The sequence below is a fragment of the Mustela nivalis genome (genome assembly GCF_964662115.1).
Source record: "Mustela nivalis genome assembly, chromosome: 7".
Classification (NCBI taxonomy): domain Eukaryota; kingdom Metazoa; phylum Chordata; class Mammalia; order Carnivora; family Mustelidae; genus Mustela; species Mustela nivalis.
In genome coordinates this window covers 69996700-70021670 of record NC_139026.1, presented here as the reverse complement: position 1 = coordinate 70021670, position 24971 = coordinate 69996700, and the positions used below count along the sequence as shown (strand labels likewise).

Here is a 24971-nt window from a genome sequence, read left to right as displayed (position 1 = left end):
ATTCTTCAGGGTCATGAACACGGGGTTCGGAAGCCTGCCAAAATTTCTCAGGATTCAGCCTTTGGAATTTCTGGAGGAACTGTGAAAACTTTTATGATTATAAGCCTAGTTGCTTTAAATAAAAATGTACAGATCCTTCCAGGACTACTAACCCACTTCTGTTAGCTCAGTTTACTTTAAATTATGATGAAAGACTTAGTAAACTGTATCCAGAATCTTAATAGATTCTTGAAAACTCCAGGCCCCATTTTCCAAATCTGGAATAAATGCTACAATTAAAGTATCATAAAACTATTTCCAAACTTAAAAAAAAAATGTTAAGAATTCACAGTTACAGTAATAGGGAATTTATTCACTACACCAGTGGGCATGAAATAATAATTTATCTTCTTTAAATTCATAGAGCTAGGTATTAAACTATATTCATTTTAGAGAGAGAGAGAGAGACAGAACACAAGCACAGGCAGACAGAATGGCAGGCTAGAGGCAGAGGGAGAAGCAGGCTCCCCGCCGAGCAAGGAGCCTGATGTGGGACTCGATCCCAGGACACTGGGATCATGACCTGAGCCGAAGGCAGCCGCTTAACCAACTGAGCCACCCAGGCGTCCCTAAACTATATTCATTTTAAAAAATCTATTATTCTCAGCCTCTTAGAAACAAAAACACAAAGAGAGTCCCTTATATAAAATACTGAGACCAATATTAACATTTTTGTTAATAATAAATAAAATTTCATTTGAGTTTCTTGCAACAATGATAAATCTGAATACCTAGAATTACATGCCCAATTCAATTAAAAATACAAATCAAGTTAGAATTCAATCTCAAGTTTGCCTGCTCTGAAACCCTGAAGTGAAGGTAAAATTAAATCAGGGTCAATACTAAATGAGAAAATGTGTATGAAAGAGGTTTTGTGACCCTCAAAGCACTCCACAGTTGTTAGATACCATCAGAAATACATTTAATGGAAATGAACACATGTCACTAACATTTTAAATAGTGCCGTTCACTTAACAGAAATAAATGAGTTCAATAGCATTTCAGAATATTCCCAGTGATTTGGAGATGCACAATTGGGTATTCGCTCCTTCACTCCCATTCTGCCACGTACCTGCAGAATCTCAATAATCTTCAGTTTGGTGTCCATCACGGTCACATCTTCATGCTCTATGGGGCTCCCCTGCTTGCTGGGGTGGATGCTGGGCTGAACGTCAGGCACACTCATGGGGAAGATAGAGCCTCGACTGAGTACCATTTGGGTCATCATCTCTCCCACTCCATGGATGGTTCTCATGACATTGTTTCCTGGCACAAGAAAAGTCTTTAAGTCAACACACACGACAGCTGGAGAAACAGGCGTCCTACCCAGCTGGTCAGAACCGGACAGCAAGCAGGACCGCAGAAGCACGAAGACAGGAAAGAATAGCACCAGCTCTACTCTGGCTCCTTCCCTACAAAGTACAGAGGCTGCAGACGCATTTCAAAATGACAAATTTTAAAAAATGGAAGTTTACTGTTCTCAGAAAATGCTTTCCCAGGATGCACCACACTGAGTGGTGGGAGCTCTGATAACATCCGCCCCAGGTCTTTCTGGAACCCAGGAAGCCCCTACCAGCTGTCACACCAATAGGCTCTTTTACCATAATGTGAATGAACTCTACGAGAAAGGAGCTACAGGGGAGGACACAGGCATTACAGGAAAACACAGAAGTGGTGACTAGCATCCTAATCCTACCCTCAACCCAAGGACTTTACAGCTTTGCTTTCATAATGCTTGTGAGAAAAGCTCATGAGGAGTCTTGCTATAACTTCAAAGAAAGAGAAAGAAGAAAAAGAAAGTTTCATCCAGAGAAGCATGTTTGCCAATACACTTCCCATTCCTTCATCCAGTTGGAATTAAAAAACTCGTATTCCAAATCCACAAAAAGCAATGATGTTTGAGGTAATTAGGAAAACACATTAGTGACCAACATGATCATTTCCAAAATGGGATTGCTCTCTTTCTGTGTCTTCTGAGTTTTTCGTTTTTGTTTTTTTTTTTTTTAGAAGGTAAATTCCCTCATCTTTTTTTATTATGTTCAATTAGCCAACATGTAATACATCATTAGTTTTTGATGTAGCGTTGAGTGATTCATTAGTTGTGTAGAACAGTGCTCATCACCATATATGCCCCCCTCTATACCCATCACCCAGTTACCCCATCCCGTCCCCCCCGCCCCTTTGTAACCCTCAGTTTGTTTCCTGGAGTCCAGAGTCTCTCCTGGTTTGTCTCTCTCTGATTTGACTTCTCATTCATTTGTCCTGCAATAAAACTGCACATACCCTCACGCCTTCCACTGACCACAAACAGCTGAACCCAAGGATCCTCCGGATGCTGCTCCAATCTGTTCTCCAGCCTGACTGTTGTTTCTCACTTCTAAGTTCCCACAACAAGCAGCCAAGAGCCAAAAGAACAACTGTATACTTTTCTTTTGGAACACTGATCTCTGCTTTATGGAGCTTTACCTCAAGCAAAGGCCCAAGAATCTGGCAAATAATTTTCCTTTCCCTGAGTGTCTCAGGGTGTAAACCAAGAGAAATGGAAATGGAAATAAGATGAGATGAGATAAAACTCTCAGCTCTAAGTGAAGAGTCTAAGTTATAGGGATACCTACAGGACCAAAAGGCAAATAAATAAAGGAAAGGAAAATATTGAAAGGATGACTCAAAATAATCTTGATGCTCTTGCACAGATCAACCCACAAATATCAACAAGCCACTGGTAATCACTGTGAAAAGCGAAATGCCTTTTAAAACTTACTATCTTATCCATATATGAAATTCATGTACAGAAAAGAGAGGGGGACTCAAATAGTACATTTTGGAGTAGGCAGAGAAGGAACATTTTTTTTTTTCCTCGAGTGGCATCTTCCAGGCAAAAAATTAACTGGTTTTTCTTCTGAGAGTCTATGAACTTTATTTGACTGCTGTTGGCATAAACCAAAAAAGAACGGCAGGGGGAGAAAAAATGTATATGAAAGGTCATTTCCAAGTTTAGACAAGATTGAGATAAAGAATTCGAGAAAGCCCTGTTTTCCAGGAGAACAACCTTGAGGCAGAATACTTCATTTTCTGCGGTTCTCAGGCAATCACAGCAGTTGACTACTTCCAAATCCCTCCACTGTTTGCTACGTGGATTGCAGGGAAGCACATCTGGAGGTTGGCAATGGTTTTAGGTCACCAGTGTTTAACCAGTACATTTCCCGAATTTTGACTCGAGCATATGTATGTTTTAGCCTCCAGGAGATGATTTCTCACCACTAACACAGAACAGGCTCCTTTGTTATTCCTACCCCTGATTCACACAGAAATCCTTGGCACCCAGTGTTTGCATCTTACTTAAATTTGCATGGAAAATAATCATTTAATCCAAGTGATTATTACACAGAAAGTTAGCCCAGACAATTCTTTTCCCCAAATATAGATCCTGTCACCAAGAAATTAAAATCTAGAGGCCAGAACCATAATAATACGTAACACATGTTGTCAACGACATGGGGTGGGGGGGGGTTCATTCTGGTTCTACCACATCCTTAGATGCCTGTGGCACGTGGTCACCACAAAACTCTCCTGACTTCTCCATGTATGGCCAACTGCGAGGGCTCAAATTAAAAGATGCTCTATTTTCTGGAGTTGCTTGGTGGTGATGAGAAGTGCTTAAATTGTGAACTATCACAGCTTGGAAAACGTAAGTCAAATGCCACATAAATCACATACATGCGAATCTCCCAAGTATCCATTTCTCCAGAGAAAAATTCCCAACTCTAGACTGTTGAGATAAATCAGAGGCCATCGGTTTTCAACACTGCCAAAGAAGAAAATTTACCATTTCTCCTCTCAATCATAATTAGTTAATACTACTAAAAAGTTTTCAGTGGAAAGGCTACTGTGTAACGATATAAATCCTCTGGACAGACTAACCCATAAAAATTCAGCTTTTCTATGTCTTTTATATTAACCCAGTAGCCAGAATTTGTATTTATATGTAAAGGGTGTTGAGATAGTTTGAAAAAATGTTAAACAAAAATAAGAAAGAAGGAATTGCTTAGAAAGAAAAGCAGATGGACTTTTCAGGTCTTTTTATTACATGACTCCACAGATAGCTTTACCCATCCTAATTCCCTCAAGAGAAAAACCCGAAAGTAAAAGCGTATACAAAATGCCTAACAGGAATGGTGGCTAGGAGTGGATTGAGAATACATTGTTTCTTTGTTTGTTTGATGTTTCCAGTGAGTCAAGTTCCCATTACCAATCACAGAAAAATAAAAAGCAATGAGAGATCCACACAGCCAGGAAGGTGAGCTGATCACACTTTAATTGTACCTGTTCAGAAGTCATATTACTGCTTTGTGAGCATTACTACACTAAACAATCATTAAGAGTTAAGTGGATTTCTAGAAAGCATGAGAGAGTTAACAGAATCTTACTTGATTGAAATTTACCTTATGACTACTGGTATTTTATTTTATTTAATTTAAAGTCATCTTTATGTGTTATCTATTTCTATTAGAAATACCTAACACAAGAAACGATCATTTGAATTTTCCAGTTGTTTAGATTTCAAGTAGACATTTCTGCAACCTTCTCAGCATTTATAAGAGATCATAGAAATATTTGATTAGAAGAGCTCTGTGAATAATTGTTCACAGCAATTTAATTGTTCTGTGGCTACTAAAGTCAGCTCAATGTTTTATAATAGAAGCTAACGAATGGATAACCCAGAAACTGTTCTTCCTTCCCTGAAACATATTTTCATAGTTTAATTTGAAAAAGAAAAAGAAGGAAAAACGCATTTGTTGTTATAATAATTCATTTGAAACAGAATGATGTTAAACCATAAAGACAGGTCTCAGGAAATCTTCCTCCTCCTATCCCTGCTCAGCAGCTCCTTATAAACCTCCACTTGCTGGAAGACGCCTACACTTTAGAACTGGAATGGTTTTCTATTTTGAACATTCTCTGGAGCAGTGCTTCCTCCCAGTGGTTGAGGGTCTAGTTTTAAAAGGACTTTTCTATATGCAAAACAAACAAAAACATTAACACAAGATCAACGCCTTAATGAAGCTAGTGATACAAGCAGAGCCATGGGTACCATGGTACCAACCTGGATTAAATGGAAAATCAAGATTTTACACCCTAAGAAGACAAAAAGTAGCCAGCCCTCCCAGTTCAAAGTTAGATCACAGGATTTGAGAGAGATGGATAATCTAGCCTCCATCGGGTCTGTAAGCCTTGTGCTGGACCTGCTGGGAACATGCTGTTCTGCTTAGAGTTCTCTTAACTAGATGGTCACTCAACTTGCTTTCTCACTTATGCTTATGATTTCTGGTACAATATCACCTCCTGAGGTGGCTACCCTCTCTAAAGGAGGACTGCCATCACTCTGGACACACACACCTGCTTTACATTTCAGCCATGCCATTAACACCATCTCAGGTCATATTTTATATTAGTTTACGTGCTTCTTGTACATACTCCCCTCAAAAAAAAAAAAAAAAAAAACACAAAAGCTCCATGAAAAACCAAGATCCTGCCCAGTTTACTGCTCTATCTCCAACACCTGGAATAGCGCCTGCCATACAGGAGTCATCCAATAAATGTGTGCTAGATTAATGCACTAATAAAAGAAAAAAAGACTTGATAAGCAAATGAATAAACAATGAATTCCAGAACACTGAAAAGAAATAAAATAAAATATAAAAATTTTTAAAAATGAGATTGACATTTTTATTTTAAAAATGGGATCTTAGTATATACTAAAAATATTCCATCTTTCCTCAAGGTGAGTTTTTGCTTCCTCTCCTTTATATTTTCCCAAATTTTCTAATTTTTTTTCAAAAAGCATATGTAACTTCATGTTCCTTCATTAAAAAGAAAAGAAAGAGTAATAAGACAGATATTAGTGAGATAAGGGGAATCGTGAAATCTGCCCTCGTCAAGGGCAAATCACATCCCATGTACTTTGCTAGGCCACATATACGCTCACAGTAGGGTGGGGGCTTAGGGGACCCATCCCACTTTACTCAGCCAGAAAGTGGCAGAACTTCAGAGAGAGAGGTCAACAGATATCAATATGCAGGTTTTTCCCCCCAAACCATGCTGCTTTGCTAATAGACAATCACCTAGCAAGTTTCCAAAGATTTTACACTCAAATTCAGAAAATCTAGCAAAGGCAAGAAGGAAAGATTCTCTTTTTTTAATAGTTTTCTTTCTTTCTTTCTTTCTTTCTTTCTTTCTTTCTTTCTTTCTTTCTTTTTTTTAATTAGGCTCCATGCCCAACATGGGGCTTGAACTCATAACCCTGGGATTAAGAGTCACATGACCTACTGACTGAGCTAGCCAGGCACCCCCAGAAAGCAAAGATTCTAATTAAAACTGTGCAGTAAAAATGTGAAATTACTATTAATCGTATAATGAATTTGGTCACATTATCCCCAAGTGAACTTATCCAACCAGTTTTTATTACATATGATGGGCCACACACTACTTGGAGCATTTTATTGGTGCTGCACAATTTCATTTTAAGGGCAGCTCTTGCTCAGTAAGTATTATTAAATAACCGATGTTCATCTGGCTCTGTTCTAAGGATAGTGGGGATGGGAGGACATAGGAAAAACAGAACTAACAACATGGCTAGGAAAACATAAAACATAAAATATATCCATAAAAATTTTTAAGAAGAAATATAAGGCAGCTGAGAGTTATAGCATGGGCAGGATGAAGATTCCTTAAGAAATTTTTTTAATTAAAAAAAAAGGTTTTTTTTTTGTTTTGTTTTGTTTTTTAAATTTACTGAGAGAGACAAAGACTGCGCACTAGCAGGGGGAGGGGCAGAGGGAGAGGAAGAGAGAATCTCAAGCAGAATCTGCACACTAAGCTCCAGAGCCCGATGTGGGGCTTGATCGTGTGACTCTGAGATCATAACCTGCGCTGAAATCAAGTCTGACATTTGACCAACTTCGCCACCCAGGGGCCTCTAAATTTTTTTTTAATTAAACTTTTAGTTTAATTTTTTAAATTATTTTAGGTAAGGAGGGTGAAGGGCAGCTTCACTGAAGAGACACAATTTTGAACTAGGCTTTGAACAGAGTTGAAGATTTAGATTAGTATGATCTTCCTCAAATTATTTCACCATCCTATGTATATACTCTTAATCTAACAAAATATGTTCCAAGTCCTGTGAGAATAAGATTGTATAATACGTACAAAAACATCATGAAGAATAAAAGGTATCATATAATTATAACGTATTACCTCAAAATGGAAAGTGGAGGACATGTGCATGTTTTCACTACATCTCTTAAAAACAATTATTCTCCATTTCATCATGTTCTGTTAGAGTAACCACCATTCTACTAAGGAATGTGTGGTTCCTTCATAGCTCATGATCTCTTACACTCTGTCTTGACTGACATACAATATCACCTCAAAAAGAAGACTTTCAGAGAAGTGCTTTATAAAGAATACTCAATGAACAAAATAGACAACATGACACCAAATTTTCTTCATTCTAAATAAATACTCATTGAATAGAGTATGCTGATAAACGATTTACACATTCTAGCTTTCCAAAACCTTAGAATTTGAACAAAGCAAAACCTATTGAACACACACTACCAAAATATAGTAATGTTATTATCCATCTTTTTTTTGAATATCAAGTAGACTGCTTAAAAGAAAATTATTTCCCATCACACCCACACTCTAAAGAAGTGTTATTCAAAGGATGAATTTAAAAAGCAATTCATACAAAACAGTGGTTGAGTTCTACATCCTACTTTGGATTTCATCACTGTCAAATACTGACAAAGGCATTTCAATATTCCAAACCTCAAGATTTTAATTTGCAAAGCTGATTTTAATTCTTAACTGTTGGTAATCTAACCAATAAATGAATTTACATACTGTTTTCAATTGAGATACAATTTAGATACAATAAAATGCCCAGATCTTAAATGAAAGTTTTCAGCAGTTCTGCTTTAGAAGGACACACACCCCTATGAACCCACATGTCATCCAGATACCAAATATTTCCATTACCCCAGAACCTCTTTTGTACCTTTCTCCAGTTCCTCTCCTCTACCTTCCCCCTCACCACCACCACCACCAAGAGCAACCACTATTCTGATTCATCATCACACTATAGATACATGCATTAAATAATGTAGTTTCATAGGTATGATTTTAATTAAATGATCATAACCAAAGAGTACTAGTACTAGCACATCTATCATTGTTAAAGTTCAGAGAGGTTTCTAGCTCCTTGCTGCTGTACCACTGCCTCAACCAGATAAGTATTTTTGTTGCTGACTGGTGAAGTCAGAGACAGCATGTTTCTTAAATGTAAAGGTAGCATGAAACAAAAATGATAACTAATATAGTGATTTATTCCACCAAATCCCCAAACTACACCAACAACATGATAAAATCAAAACAAAATGCTCTGTATTTAGAACCCCCAAAAAAACAACTAAAGTATCTGTAAAGTATCTGATGGGAAAATATGAAATACTGGAGCACAAATACAATTTGAGTTCTGTTCAGGTCCCATGGGGATCTACACTATGTCATTGTTACCAAAAACACTCAGTTCACTTAGACCGCATTACAAAAGTAAAGAGTTCAGAATGAAAGAGAAAATAACTGTACTTGCCTCTGTGCTGGTCAGACCAGTGATCAGTAACACCTGAACCCTAAAAGGAATAGTTAAAGAAACTACGCAGAGAGGAGGAGACACACAGGCAACATGCTGGTCATTTTCAAACGGAGGGAACAGACATGTGGAATTGATGTTCAATTTCAATGTGCCTCCAGGGAACAAAAGTAGGACTGCTAATTGGAAGTCAGAGGCAGATATATTTAGGATAATCTAACAAAACAGACCTAACATAACAAAAGAAATCTAATAATTGGAGCTCTTGGAAATAAGAAAGACCTGCCTTTTGCGGCAACAAAATCTTGGTCACTCCAATGTTCAAGGAGATCCCAGGTGACCATTTGTAATGGGTGTTGTATGAAGATTTGAAGTTTGTATATTGCATAGATGATTTCAACAATCCCTTTACATGCTAACATTCTACGCATTTATGTTTAGGTTCCAACAGTGTACCTTATTGGAGGTCACTGGTGGACTCTCTTCAGCAGAAATTGAGAAAACTGGGGAGCCATTCCCAGTGTATTGACAGCTCAAGGCATCAGATTCTGAGGTTCAAATAGTATTTATAAATAGAGAAAAGAGTTGGGGAAGAGGGGAGGACAACATGGCCCTCCTCAGTCACTCTCATTATTTGTGAGGGCATCCCTGGGTAATTGATTCTGTCCTATTAACTCAATATGGTAACAGTAGTAACTCTTCCTGGGTGCTAGGAATCATTCATGTCTTTCCTAGATAACTCTGGAGGCTCCAGCATCACTCTATAGCTTAAAGACTAAGAGTAAATTCCACACTGAACTGTGGAAGGTGCTCCACCCACTGTGTACCTGATAACTTTGTGAAACCAAACACAAAAACGACACATGATGCCTTTGTTTCTAACAAATCCCACAGAAACACCAACAAACACAAAAATCAGTCTCCTGCCTCTACTGGTCAATTAATTATGAAGCCGAACAAAAATAATTTTATGTATTATAAGTTTATGTAATATCTGACTGAGAGAACCAAAAGAAAGTTATACTCCCAAAAGGAAGAGGTACTTCATGACTTAGTGTGTCATGTAAATTATGCGCGCATCATAACCATTAAGTTCTTGTGAAATTTATTAACTTACACAGTTAGCAAGTGAATATTTCAATCATATTACTCTATTAAGACAGTGCATCAGAGATCACTGAAAAGGTACAACATTATTCACTCAAACTGCTCAAATAAAATTGCAGGAACAAAATCCCAGGAAGTATTTTATCATGAACTGGCATTTCTCATGTTCTGTCTCCTTCATTACAAGTTTGGAAAGGGAAACTAGAAGTTCATCAATAATAAAAGAAAAAAATCCTAGTTTGGGAATGTCACAGTCCAGAAGATATTTTTAACATTCAAATGCTTAAATATTTATATAAAAACATGTAGTCTACATACATTCATCAGATGCATTTCACTCAATAGGTAACCCTCGTATGTAAATAATAGTATGTTATACATGGTACATGCCAGCTTATAGAAACAGAAAGAGAATATGTTTTCATAGTTTTCCCCTCTAGGTTGCTCTCTCAGTCAATAAATCTGAAACTATTATGGAATTATCCAGATAGTAAATCTAAGAGTCTGGAGCCTTTTGTAAGTCTACTAGGGAAACAACAACAACAATAACAACAAAAAGACAGACTTACAAAACATAATTACAAAGTTAAGAAAAGAAAGACACAAATATATACTTGGAATATTAGGACCTCGAAGTACTTTTGTCCTCCAAACACTTGCATATTTACATAGGGTGTGGCACTTACATACACTTGTCCTAATGATAAATTTATGAAAGTATATATGAGATATAGAAATGTGTCTAAGAAGATAAAATTGGTTAGAATTACTGGGGAAACAGTAAGAGGCAGAGCTAGAGACATCTGAAGCATATTGTGAAGACCCCTGGGCACCAACTTAAAGAACTGAGTTATTCTCCAGAGAAGAAGAGAGCTAGTAAAAGAGCTAGTGTATGTGATTTAGAAGGATCCTTAGGATGGAATGTGGAGAAAAGGGCCAAAAACGGACTCAGGGAGACCAGCCAGAAATTTATTGTAGGGAGTGAACAGGGACATCCAACTTCAAGAGATATTTAAGTGGTAAAACCTTTAAGACCTGTGATTGAAACTTTGTTTCTGAGACAAGCCAACCATTCAAGAAGAGATGATTATTGGTTTTAAAAAGGTTTTTTGATCTGACCTGTAATCATTTCAAGTAAATTCAAAACTCTTTGGGAAACACCTACTGTTTAATGCTAAGCTTTCTTGGACACTAAACTTGGAAAAAGTAGAAAATAGCATCCCTGCAGATGAAGAAATCATCTAGATAGAAAGTAATATAATAATAGCAGAAAGAACATCAACTCTAGGGCTGTGGGTTTTTTAAGGAAGTGGGGAAAAGGAAAAGAAATCTGAATTCAAAATTTGGCTCAGCAAGCTATAAGTTGTGTGATCTTGGGCAATTTCCTGGGCAAAACAGTGATCATAATAACTAATTGATGGAGTGCAATAAGGATTAAAAGTAAAAGTGTACGGGACTCCTGGGTGACTCAGTCAGTTAAGCATCTGCCTTCAGCTCAGGTCATGATCTCAAGGTCCTGGGATTGAGCCCCGCATCAGGCTCTTTCCTCAGTGGGGAGTCTGCTTCTCACTCTGCCTGCTGCTCCCGGTGCTTGTGTGCTCTCTCTCTCTCTCTCTCTCTCTTTCTCTCTTTCTCCCCAGCAAATAAAGTCTTTAAAAAAAAGTAAAAGTATGCAAAAGATCTAAAGATGTGTTCAGTATTGAATATAAATAATACATCCCTTTTATAGTAATGTTTTGCCAACGTGTGGCCTGGCACATGGTAGAAACTCAGTATAAAGTAGATATATTACATAGTTATTCTCTACCTATTTTTAGACATGCATTTGAGTTTAAAAAAGGAACATGATTTAACATAGATCCTGTGTTTGAAACTTTCTGGATAATGGAGAGAGGAAAGCCCAGAGAGGGTAAAGTCCTTTTAGGCTTTATTCATAAGTAAGAGAAAACTGTGAAGTTACATAGGCCTTTTTTCTAAAACTTATGAAAGCTTAAAGCTGGCAGTGGTGGGATGGGGGAGGGGGGAAGCAGGCACATTAAGCCAGAAAGAACTCAGGGGCAGAGCCAGTACAGCACAAAGCTGTAGGAGAACCAGACTCAGAAGATCAGAATGTCACAGAAATTCTTCCTTCATAACTGAAGAAGAAGAGACCAAAAAAGACTTGCTTTCCAGAACAGGTTTGTGATGCTGGTGATTCTGGGGCATTTTGAAGTAGGCAGCTTCTAGAAATTTTTCCTATCTAGAACTTGGTTGTATGTATTATGTTTTAAGGTTGTTTTTACTTTTCTCCCTAATCTCTATTTCCTATGAGATCATAATCATTTTTATTTTTCTTTCTAATCTGCATTTCCTATGAGATCTTAATCTTGAGCTACAATTTTTCCAATCACAGTATTTTTCTGGAAGATGCCTATAGTGGATAAGGTGATAGTCCTGCCCAGATGCTCTTTCAGGGATAAGGGACAATATATGGTCTCACCTGCTAGGAGTGCTACTCATTGAGTAGCTACGTTGAGGACAGCCCTCAAATGTCAGCCCTGTGTGGGGACTGATGCGTCTGAAGAGAGCTGCCTCCAGTGGCACACCCATTGCAGTGCAGCCTATGGAGGCATAAAGGCTCAGCCCCAACTCTCACTCCAATGGCAGATGATTCTGAAAGAACATCCCAAATGCAGACATCTCCCCTCACCCCAGAGTTTGCCACTAGGTTGGCATCACAACCCAATTTCTCCCTTTGCCGATCCTGCTCCTTTCCCTTCCATTTCACTGGCATTGATCCTAAAGAGTCACCAGTAACACCTCCTTCATGCTAATCTCTGGCTCAGGGTCTGCTTCCTGGGAAACACAACTTGCAAAAAATAACTCCAGAGACTCAGGGACATTGTTATCACTGTTGCTGCCATTGTTGTTATTTAAAAATCAATAGAAGATGGGCACCAGGGAGTCCCAGTCACCTGAGAAGCCAACGGTTGATTTCAGCTCAGGTCATCATCTCAGGGTCCTGGGTTGGAGCCTTGCATTGGTCTCCGTACTCATCAGGAAGTCAGCTTGAGGGTTCCCTCCCTCTCTCTCTCTCTCTCTCTGTTCCCCTCTGCCCCTCCCCTCTCTCTTCCTCCCCCTTCCTCTACCCCTACCCTCTCTTTCTCTCTCTCCCTCTCTCAAGCAAATAAATAAATAAATCTTTTTTTAAAAAAGTTAGTGGAAAAATCTCAAGGTGTTATGAGAACACACTCATCTAAATGGCACTCACATACACAAAGGGACAAGAGAAACTCTAGCTCTGTGAAGAGGATTACATGCGTGTCTCTGCCTCTTCTTGGAGTCAAAAGCTTCCCTTACTAGAAATACATGATTCCGATGGGAAGAAGGAGAAGGCAGAAGGGAGCAGCAGACAGGTAGTTGGGAGATGTGAGGAACAAGACACATTCTGGAGATAAGACAGATGTGTTTGAAGCAAAGGGACATCCCTGGAAGCGGAGACGAGGGGAGACAGGTCAAAGAATAAGGCCATCCAAAGGAGACTCTTGAGAGGGAGAATGGGCAAAAAGAAGTCCGGAGATCCCTGCAAGAGATTTTCACATGATGAATGGTAACAGTGGTATCTTCTCCCTACAGGTAAACTTCGCTAACACTTCTGAGCACTGTGAACTCCCCCGTGAACTTACATCCTTTATAGAGACCTGGATAGAGCTCAGTCAGATCAAAAATTAAAAGAAGATGAAGGCACACTTGAAAGAGTCTTGAAAATACAAGCTGCCTTGGACCTTGTACTGGCTGCCCGGGAACGGGCATTGTACTAACCTTACTTCTGTTTGTCGTCATCCACCTGCAATGTCCTCAGCCTCACCTGCATCCAGGTGAATCCTGGCTTTCTTGCCTACTTGCTTGCTTGCTTTTTTTGTGATACACTCTGGTTCTTAGTGAACAAAGACTTCTGATTTCAAGGCATTCAAGCTGGTGGCTTTACAAAGAGCTATCACCGCTATTAACCAGGAGACAAAGGCCTCGTGGATACTGGCTAAAAGGAGTGTTTTGCAACACACGTTAAAAAGAACAGCATTCAGCGAGTGAACACACTAATGTTCAAAGACTCACAGTTTTGAACTGAAAGAGACCGTAAAGATCACAGTGAGACTAACCATATTTTATAAAGGAAGAAACTATTTTCTGGCAGCTATTTTGCCTGCAAATACTTTCTTCCTTTCCCACCCATATAACAATATTAAAAATGTTTCTGCTCCACCTCCCATCTCCATTTCCCTTCTTTTGAACAGCAACTATGCTGCCAGAAAAAGCATATTTCAAGGTGGATCATGTAAAGTCCCTTCCAAAATGCTCTCTGGCCCCCCACAAAAAAAAAAACAAAAATAGTTCAAGTGAAGAAATGGCTAGTTGTTTGCTGCGAGATAGACAGTCAGCTCCCAGACAGACACATATCCAAAGGGCCTCTTACCACCTGCCTGTCCTATCTCTTCCCTCCCCTGGGTGGGACCCACAGGACTCAAAGTCACCCAGGGGAGCTCCAGTCCTTTCAGGACATTGTGGTTATCTGTTTCTTATTCTCTAAAACCTCTTTCAGCTCCAAACCCAAGCCCCAAAGAAAGGGAATCCTAAAAGTAAATGGGATTCTCCATTTGACTTTTGTAGCAATTTCCTATTTTCAACACACTAACCTATGTACACCAACCAAAGAGATTGTCTGGTCACTGATTAGGAACTGGCCCACCTTTCAGGGCTTGACTATAGAAACTCCCAAGAATCTGAAGTTGTAAAAAAAGCAAAACGGAGGAAGATTATAAGAAACTATTCGGCTCTTGTTTGGTGTTTTGGTAGTTTTCTGATATATCACCTTTTCAAAGTCTGGTAAGTTCAAGGCCGGGGAGACAACTATGAAAAGAAATGATAGTCTTGGCCTAGACACCCTAACGAGGCCGACATCATACCCTGGGTTAAGACTTTATTGCTCCATGTTGGAGGATTAAATTTGAATCCCAGTCCCATCCAAACCACAAACAGACAAGTGGAAAGACACTGACAGGATAACTAAATACTGAGTTAGACCCAAACAAGACTGTGTCACCTTCTGCTTTCTGTTCAAGTGAAGATGAGACTTTCTCTCTCACGACGCAGAGTTAACATGTTATGTTGTTCATTAGACGAATGTAAGTTGTATTCACATTTGTTCCAAATATTTGAAAGACTCTCTAGGAAAACAAAATATATCCACCCCGCTACAAAAAAGTGATCTTAATCAGTAGTAGTATCAGTCCTCGGATTATACATCCTTCAGCAGGCATAAAGAGAAAGAAAAGTACAATTTTTTAAATAGAATGTACTTTCAAAAGTATATTGAAATATCTGACCTATCAGCCAGAGAAAGACAATATCACATGGTTTCATCCATATATGGAATTTAAAAAACAAAACTGATATAGGGGAAGGGAGAAGAAAATAAAATAAGACGAAATCAGAGAGGGAGACAAACCATGAGAGACTCTGAACTCTGGGAACCAAACGGAGGGTTGCTGGCGGGGAGGGGGTTGGGGGAGGAGGAAACTGGGTGATGGGCATTAGGACACTTGACAGAATGAGCACTGGGTGTTACATGCAACTGATGAATCTCTAAATTCTAAATTTAGAATTAATTAATTCTAAATTCTATCTCTGAAACTAATTAAATTGAATTTAAATAAAAAAATTTTTAAAGAAAGAAAATATCTGACTTACCAGCCAGCATATGCACTGGCTTTTCACTTGCATACGTGACAAAGAGCCCTGCTTGACATAATCCTCCCACCCAAAAGATCAATTACACTGAATGGTGCCTGCGTATTCTAAATCACTGAGAGCAAATGATAGGTATTAGGCAAAGCAAATTGACTCAACAGCATAGCCTGCTGGGAGTGAATACATTTGTCTGAAAACAGTATTTCTTTTCATAAGTGAGAACAGAGCCAATGAAAGGTATGGGATGTGTGGTTCTGAAGGTCAGGACCTTCTATATCACTACAGCACAGGACAGGACAGTGCCCGCTCCCAGCATCTCTATATTAGTATGCCTGCATCATTTCCTGAACGGACCCCCTCGATGGCACAAAAATGAAAAGCTGCTTCTGACCTAGCAATTTCTGCCGAGGATGCCGATGGAAAGCCACAGGGATGGTGAGCAGTCACAGTCTGGGGGCTAGATTCAGACCCACAACCAACTCTAGGATAAGGATGACTCACGGGGGCACACAGTGGGCTGCACTGTTCCCAAGGACCCAAAAGAGGCAAACGTCTGGAATTGCCACTTTCCAACCCAGCCATCCCCAGAATTTCAAACACTAATCACTGACCTCTAAACCCACAGGATTTCCCAGAAAAACAAATGAATGCTACAGGTGCACACCCTCCAAGGCAGGCGCCACTGAGGCCCGCATGAAATGGAACTCCAGGAACTCTAAGCCCTTTCCCTCTGGACACGCCTCTCCTTCCGCTCCACTGGGTCTGACCTACCAAACAGCTACCAAACACATTTCTCTGAATGTCCAACCCCAACCGTGCTGGAGCACAATTAGTAAGTGGTAAGTAGATCAGAAGGATAAAAAAAAGACGTAGTTCGATTGCAAAAAATTTTCCAGACACAGTATGAGATGAGACGATGATCATCGCTTACTTAAAGGAACTGGTTCATCTAGCAACAATGCTTATAAAATTACTTCTTATTTTTAAAAAATTGTGCTTTGCAAATGACTTCCAACTGAATAAGGTTTCACTAAAATAGGAAAATTTAATCCAGATCACTTAAATATAAAAAAGCCAATATGATGCTACACTGGGTATTATTAATCTGGCCACATTGCTCTGGCTCCCATGAGTTGTCCTTTCAAGTAAGAGTTCTCTACCACCACCACACCCCCCCCCCCCAGCCAGGTACTTTCCACAATCTGGGATTTCCTCTCTGGCATCAACCTCTGTCTCATCCTGTACCACAGGAATTTTTCCCAGGCCTGAAAATCCTGTCTCCACATTTGGAGATTCCAGAAATGTGTTCTCTCTTGCTTCCTTTGTTAAGAATTTTAAGAGTCTAATAGAACCTTTGTTAGGAATTTATAGTCTAATAGAACTCAGCTATAATAACACACCTCCTAGAACAAAAAATAATGCTTTAAGTTTGAGGTGTCATCTTATACATAATAAATCATTTTCCTACGTGGCTCATTATTTAAGTCGTTAACATGTTGTTTTGAAACATTTTCAAATTTATGGGAAGAGTTGCAAGAATAGTTCTTTGTATTATAGAACTCCTATAATACCTTCTGCCCAGTTTTATGAGATTCACGAATCTGGCTGTATTTGCATCCTCTCTCTGTCTCTCTCTCTCTCTCTCACTACGTACATAAATATATATCTTTCCTGCACTATTTACGTGTTAGTTCCACACATCCTGACCTTTTGACTCTCAATTCTTCACCTTGTATTCAGTAAAAACAAGAACATCCTCTTACATAACCATAGTACAATTATAAAGTTCAAGAAATCTGATCTACTACCACAGCCTAATATACAATCCATATTCGAATTTCACCTATTGTGTCAATAATGTCTTCTGTAGATGCTATTTTTCCTGATCCAAAATCACATATTGTATCTAGTTGTCGTGTTTCCTTAATCTCCTTTAATTTGGAACAGTTTTTAGCCTTTCTCTTTCATGACATGGACATTTTTGAAAAGTTCAAGCCAGTTGTTCCACAAAATACCCCACAATTTATACTTGCCTCATAATTCTCCATGATTAACTGGAAACTGAATTTTTGTCAAGGATACTTACTGGGTGAAATATGTCCTTCTTAGTAGCTCACATCTAGAGGCATATGACATTGCTTTGTCCCAATTTCCTTTTGTTTTAAACTCTCTATTTCGTTTACTCAGCTTAAGAAATATCCGTATTGGGGAGCCTGGGTGGCTCGCAGGTTAAAGCCTCTGCCTTTGGCTCAGGTCATGATCCCAGGGTCCTGGGATCTAGCCCCACATCGGGCGCTCTGCTCGGCAGGGAACCTGCTTCTTCCTCTCTCTCTCTCTGCCTCTCTGCCTACTTGTGATCTCTGTTTGTCAAATAAATAAATAAAATATTTTTTAAAAAAAAGAAATATCTGTATTTGAGACTAAACTGATACACTTCTAAAAAATTATGAACAAAAACTCTAACCTCAGTTACAATTTTTCTAAAATATTAGCTCATTGGACTGCCTCATGGTAGTCCAATGGTACTACACTGTCTCTGTGGTTTTCCCACACCTTTGTATATGAAGCTTTCCTGACGTAGTGTGCTGTTTCCTGGTTGGACTTTGACTAATACCCATTTGAGTAGCACTTTCCATAGACCTCAATATCATCATGGCTTTCCAGAAGCTCTGGATAACTAAGGCATCTCCAAAGGCCCCAAGCAGGAATGGCAAACGATATTAGTCATTGGATAAAGAACATTACGTTTACATTGTATGGCTCAATATTGGTAGCAACATGATACACCTAAGCGTTGTATACTATAAAACTGTGATTTTATCTCTAGATTTTGTTATGATTAATCTAGCTTTATGTCATCATTCCTCAATCAATAAATTTGAAGGCTAGATAAAGAAAAATATATCTATGTATATTAGCTTATTTGACTAATAAATAATCAAGTGATACGAATGATAGTAAAACTAATTTCTTATGGTTTAACTCTTAGCAATGTTGCTAACTTACTAGTGCATCTTGGGCAAGTTAATTAATCTCCCTGAATAGGTTTTTCTATATTTGTACATTTAAATAAAACTTTCTAGAAAGCTAATAATGCAAGTTAACATGAAATAAAGGACGAACATTAGTAAAAGCAAAAATAATTCCTTGGAAAGGCTTTCTAGGGGCGAGAGGAAGGAAGAAAGCCCAGCATAACATCTCTCAAAGGTTATCTGTAATTCAATTACAACTGTTATCAAATCATGCTTAATTATAAACTATGTTTTCTCACATTTTGTATTATGTATCCAATCACAGAAATGTATAAAAAATAATTTACTCCCTGATCTGCAGATATCAAGAGAAGGAATCTTGAAAAAATGGTCTTTAAATTCAAATTAATTTCAATACACCAAAAACTAGGAGAACAGAATTCTTGGGTATTTACTTAAAAGGGAATAAGCACATTACTTCAGATTCCAAAAATCTAGCCAAAATCCATAAACCCCTTTCTACCAATTAGGAAAAGGTATTTCCCCAAATCAAGAGACACTCTTCTACTTAACATACGAGTCTTAAAAAGCAGAAGCCTCTGAGTCTCGGTTTATACTGAGACATATATAGATATTTCCCATTGATACAACACAAAGTTTCTTAGAGAATTAGAATTGGCTCATAAAAACTATTATGAATTTATTTTAATACTGGAGTAAAATTGTGATGTCTCATATTTTAATAATAGTGTGTGTCGTTGTTAAGCACAAATCACACTACACGGAAGTTAATCCATGTAAAACCACTTAGCACATAGAGTACTCAATGAATATTAGCTATGTAGAAAGTATATTTATATAAGTCAACAAACAATTGCAATTATCTAGCATCACTTTTTGCTGACTTCCAAGATATCCCATTGTCCGGGGGCCCTGCTTTACGCCCTGGCTGTTCTGTCCTGGTCTCTCATGCTGACTTCTTCTCATCTCATGGCTCAATGTTGGAGGTCCCAGGATTCAATCTTTAGACCTTATTTCTTCCCAATCAACAAGCACTCCCAAAGTGATCTTATTCAGTTTGATATTTTGAGCGTCTTCTATGCACTAATTCTCACATTTATAGTTTCTACGCTGACATTACTCTGAAGTTGTCGACATAATATCTCCCCGTGGATGCCCAACAGGTATTTAAACCTAATGTGCCCAAACAGAAATCCTGATTTTTCTCTCCAACCCCCTCATCCACCAGTCCTTCCTACCTTGATGATAGCACCACATTCACACCAAAGGTAATTCAAATCTAGGAACAGGGGTGCCTGGGTGGCTCAGTAGGTTGAAGCCTCTGCCAGGATCCCAGGGTCCTGGGATCGAGCTCTGGATCGAGCTCTGCATCAGGCTCTCTGCTCAGTGGGGAACCTGCTTCCTCCTCTCTCTCTGCCTGCCTCTCTGCCTACTTGTAGTCTCTGTCTGCCAAATAAATAAATAAAATCTTCAAAAAAAAAAAAAAAAAACCTAGGAATAATCTCTGACTCTCCTCCTTCTTATTCCACATTCAAGTCCTATCAGTTAATACTGTAAAATTCCCAAATCATCCCCTTTCCCCTAATCTACCACTCTTCTTCTAGTTCATCATCATCATTCAATTCCCTAAAAGCTTCCAAACTATGGTCTTCCTACCATTATGCCCACATCAGTATTCTCCATTCTCTACTCAGCAAGCAAAATTATCAGACCGTATCAATCCTTTCTCAAATCCTCCCAGAAGACATGCAACAAACTCACAACAAAATTCAAATTCACAGGTATGCAAGGCTCTATAATCCAGGGTTCTCCAACCTTCTCTCCTATTATTGTCCCCCATTTTACTTACCTCAGCCAAAGTGGCCTTCCGGCTACTCCTCCCTCAAGTCAATCTTATTCTGCCTCAGGGCTGGCTTCCTTGACCTAAGTAGATCTCTGCTTAAATGTCAGAGGTTACTCAGTCTATTCTGCCCTCCTCCCCACTTATTCTACCACTCTCCATATTGTCCACTTTATTTTTCTTCATATCATGGGATGTTATAGTATACATTTATTTGTTTATCACCTGTCTTCCAGTAGGGAAAAAAGATGGATTCTGCCTCTGTATTTATTAATTGTCTGTCCTCCTTGTGGCTAAGGACTTTATCTTCTCTATTCCCAGTAAGTAGAACAGTATCTGGTATGTAATAGTAACTCAATAAATTCTTGTTGAAAAAAATGAATCATTCTCAAATTGCTGATAGAATGATTAAGAAGTCCAGAGATGAATGGGGTCCATGAGAAAAATATGAGAATTATAAATAACATAAAAGAGTAAATATATATATATACATATCTTACAGGGCAGACACAACACAGACATGACAGAGACAGTGCAAACAAGATATTTACAAATTTTGAGAGAAAAATAAAACTTTCCTTTAGGGTAAAACTCTGAAAGCAGACTGTGAGCACTGAAACCAAGAGACCAATAGAGAAGATCAATTTCTAACTTATCAAGAATGACTTAGATCAGAGTAAATTGGAGATTATAAAAGGATCCTGCCAAGAAGAATCTTTAATATGGATATCTCAACTCCTATGTACCCTCTGGGACTGTTAAGAAGAAGAGTTTCTCATTGGTGAGATTCAGAAAATAGAAATAGGATAGACCACTGGCAAGTCCCCTGCTCTTTGATTTACCATTATTGTTCTTGGCTTTTCCTTTGTTTTCATTCAGATATTGTTAATAGGCTTTGATTTTTATAAAAATTTAAATTTTTATAAAAGATGCAAGAAGAATATAGAATGCTTATACACCCTTTCGTTTTTTTCTCCACTTGCTTTCATAGCAACTCCCCCTACATACCACAACTCTCTCTGAATATATGGTATATATTACAGTTTTATCATGCTATGTCTTAAAATCAACATTCCAGACAATTACACCATGGAGAGCTTAGGTTATTCTTTATTTACAGAATGTTTTCTTGGACTGTAATCTTATATATAAGTTCTGTTCCATGGTTTTAATTTTCTTCTTCAGAGGAACTCCAATTATTCATATGATGGCTCTTCTTTGCCTTTCTTCCATTTCAACCATTTTCTTTCTGACTCTTTTTACCTGTTTCTTCATATCGTTGACATTCTCATTATTGTTTTCCTGCCTTTCTTCAATTGTGCATATTATGCTTTTCTTCAAATCTATTCTTTTCATAATGTAATTTAGTATCTAGATCTTTCCTGTGTCCAATAAACTTTCATTTCATCTCCTCCTGATTTTTTGGTCTACATCTAACCTGTTTTTTAATCTATGATTCAAAGTGGTTTTCAAATCCCAATTTTTGTTTGAAAATACTTAATTCACTTTAGAGTCTCATGTTACAGTTTTCTTTTCTTCCATGGTTGGTTTTCAGAGCAGAATTTCCATCAACTGAAATGTTTTGATTCTCCATTCTATTTTGATTTTACAGTAGCATCATATATAGGAGGATTGATTTCATGTCTGCATTTCTTGGACAAGTCTGAAAATCTGAGCTGGTTCACATAAACTTCAGTTCAAGAACACCCTCTCCTGTCAGAGTGGCAAAGTGCAATTCCTTTAAATTCTAGCTCATGGTGGGTGGCAATGGAAAGGAATTACATACATTTCCTTCAATTTGTTGTTGTTGTTGTTGTTGTTATTGTTGTTGTTGTTGTTGTTTATCTTGTGGAACTTAGGATTTCATCATCTTGCTTCTTTTTCCCTTCAACATGAGATTCCAAAGGATGACTCTCCCTCATCCCTAGGGATGAACATTAACCCACTTCATCTCTAGAAGCATTGCATTTCCACAGCTGTTACCTGAGTACTGTTAAGCCCCTTCCTTTTTATTCAGTGCTCTTGTCTACCAGATTCTACGTCAGTATTTCCACACTTAGCACAGACTATCTTTCTGAGGGTGTTTTGCAGACAATCTCTTTTTATCTCTTCTGCACAGTTTTTCCAAAACCTTCTGTCTACAAAGGCTTGAATTGAGAACCTGTGAGACAGCTCTACTGAAAACTGATGCTACATTTCTACTTACACCTGATGTTTGAATTGTCCTCTGTCTTCTAGTTCTGCTGAAGGTGAGGGATTTATATGGTTAAATTTGCTTCTTATTGGTCTCTACAGATTTCTGGAAAATGTAGAAATTATTAAGATTTAGGCAACAGTCATTGCACTCCTGGGTATTTACCATTGCACTCCTGGGTATTTACCCCAAAGATACAGATGTAGTGAAAAGAAGGGCCATCTCTACCCCAATGTTTATAGCAGCAATGGCCACAGTCGCCAAACTGTGGAAAGAACCAAGATGCCCTTCAATGGATGAATGGATAAGGAAGATGTGGTCCATAAACACTATGGAGTATTATGCCTCCATCAGAAAGGACGAATACCCAACTTTTGTAGCAACATGGACGGGACTGGAAGAGATTATGCTGAGTGAAATAAGTCAAGCAGAGAGAGTCAATTATTATATGGTTTCACTTATTTGTGGAGCATAACAAATAGCATGGAGGACATGGGGAGTTAGAGAGGAGAAGGGAGTTGGGGGAAATTGGAAGGGGAGTGAACCATGAGAGACTATGGACTCTGAAAAACAATCTGAGGGTTTTGAAGGGGCGTGGGGTGGGAGGTTGGGGTACCAGGTGGTGCGTATTATAGAGGGCATGGATTGCATGAAGCACTGGGTGTGGTGCAAAAATAATGAATACTGTTATGCTGAAAATAAATAAAAAAATTTTAAAATAAAATAAAGTAAAATAAAAAGATTTAGGCAGCAGTAATTACTTTAGCTACCTGTAAGTTCCTCACTTAATCTTCCTTAACCAGAAAGATTAAGTAAATACATTAAGTATGAAATTACATTTCTGGTTTAACTTTTTTAACTCTGTAGTGGAGACTCCAGTGGACACACTGTGCTCTACCCAGGTCCCCTCTTTAGAGTTTAGAGTTAAGACACCTTTCTTTTCTCCCAGTTGAGGAGCATCATAGTTGCTGACCTCCCATGACACCTCTCACTAAGAATGACCTTTGGCCAAAGGAAACTGTCTTACCCAGGGATTCACACCCCACTCCATGAATAAGCCATCAACCAATGGTTGGCTGACGCAAGAATACAAAATTCAGTACCTTTGCCTTAATTTATGACAACTATAAAGGGCCACCCTGCTCTAGAGCTAACCTATAGGATCAGCTGATGTCTCACTTGTAAATGCAGTGTGGATCAGCTACTCCTGTTGCCCAATCCTACCTTCCTCACTTCCTTACAGGTGTATATCCTGAACACATTCTTCAATAGACCCTCTGAAAACAATTCTCTACCTCTCACTGTTTGCAAAGCATCCAACCTAAGACAATCACCAATAAAGAAAATAAAATTATTCTGTTATCAGATAAGCACTGTTGTAAGAACCTTGAGTATACTGTATACATTCATTTAATTTTCATAAGGAAGATGTGGGGAAGATATTATTATTATCATCTTCATATCTCAGATGAGAAAAGAAACTCTTGGAAAAAATAAGTACCTTGCCTAGGTTAATAAATGGTAAAGGCAGGATTTGAATACAGCACTCTGACTCAAAACCCCATTCTCTTATCCACTTCACTATACTGCCTCTCCCACTAGTTTTTCATTCACTGCTTCTCTGGTATAACCACTACTGTTCCAATTCTTTGCATTTCTCTTTGCCCTGCTATAAAGCAGAACCATCATATGACACATACCAAAATGATCACAAATATTAAGATGTTTTTATTTTTTAACACATAATATTTTCACTAATGAATTAGCCATAACATTAGTTGCCAAAGATGGAACTCACTGATCTATGACTTTTTCTTCCAAATTTTTAATTTATAAACAGCTAAGAAAGTTCATAAATCCAGCCTATTATCACTTAGTCCCATTATAGAATCATTGTTCATTTGTACACATGCATTAGCAAGTATATGTTAAAAACCACTTCTCCATAGATTTGTTTTTATCCCACAACAAAAAAGATCATAATTTTTCTCAAAAATTATATACTGCCAAAAGCAACCTATACTTTCAATGCCGTCCCAATCAAAATTCCACCAGTAATTTTCAAAGAGTTGGAACAAACGACCCTAAAATTTGTATGGAACCAAAAGAGACCCCAAATTGCTAAGGAAATGTTGGAAAAGAAAAAGAAGACTGGGGGCATCATGTTTCCTGATTTCCAGCTTTACTACAAAGTTGTGCTGACACAAAACCAGACACATAGACCAGTGGAACAGAATAGAGAGCTCAGATATGGACTTTCAACTCTATGGTCAAATAATCTTCAACAAAGCAGGAAAAAATATACAGTGGAAAAAAGACAGTCTCTTCAATAAATGGTGCTGGGAAAATTGGACAGCTATGTATAGAAGAATGAAACTCAACCATTCTCATACACCATACACAATGATAAACTCGAAA

At 38.2% G+C, this 24971-nt stretch overlaps 1 protein-coding gene across 2 annotated transcripts in view; it reads right to left on the bottom strand.

The window, feature by feature from the left end:
• Positions 1-24971, bottom strand: part of ITPR2 (inositol 1,4,5-trisphosphate receptor type 2) — a 494143-nt gene that overhangs the window by 309358 nt on the left and 159814 nt on the right. For both annotated transcript variants that reach the window (XM_082738458.1, XM_082738459.1), the window contains one exon: positions 1112-1305. In XM_082738458.1, coding sequence (XP_082594584.1) covers positions 1112-1305 — 194 coding nt within the window. The remainder of the gene's footprint in view (positions 1-1111; positions 1306-24971) is intronic.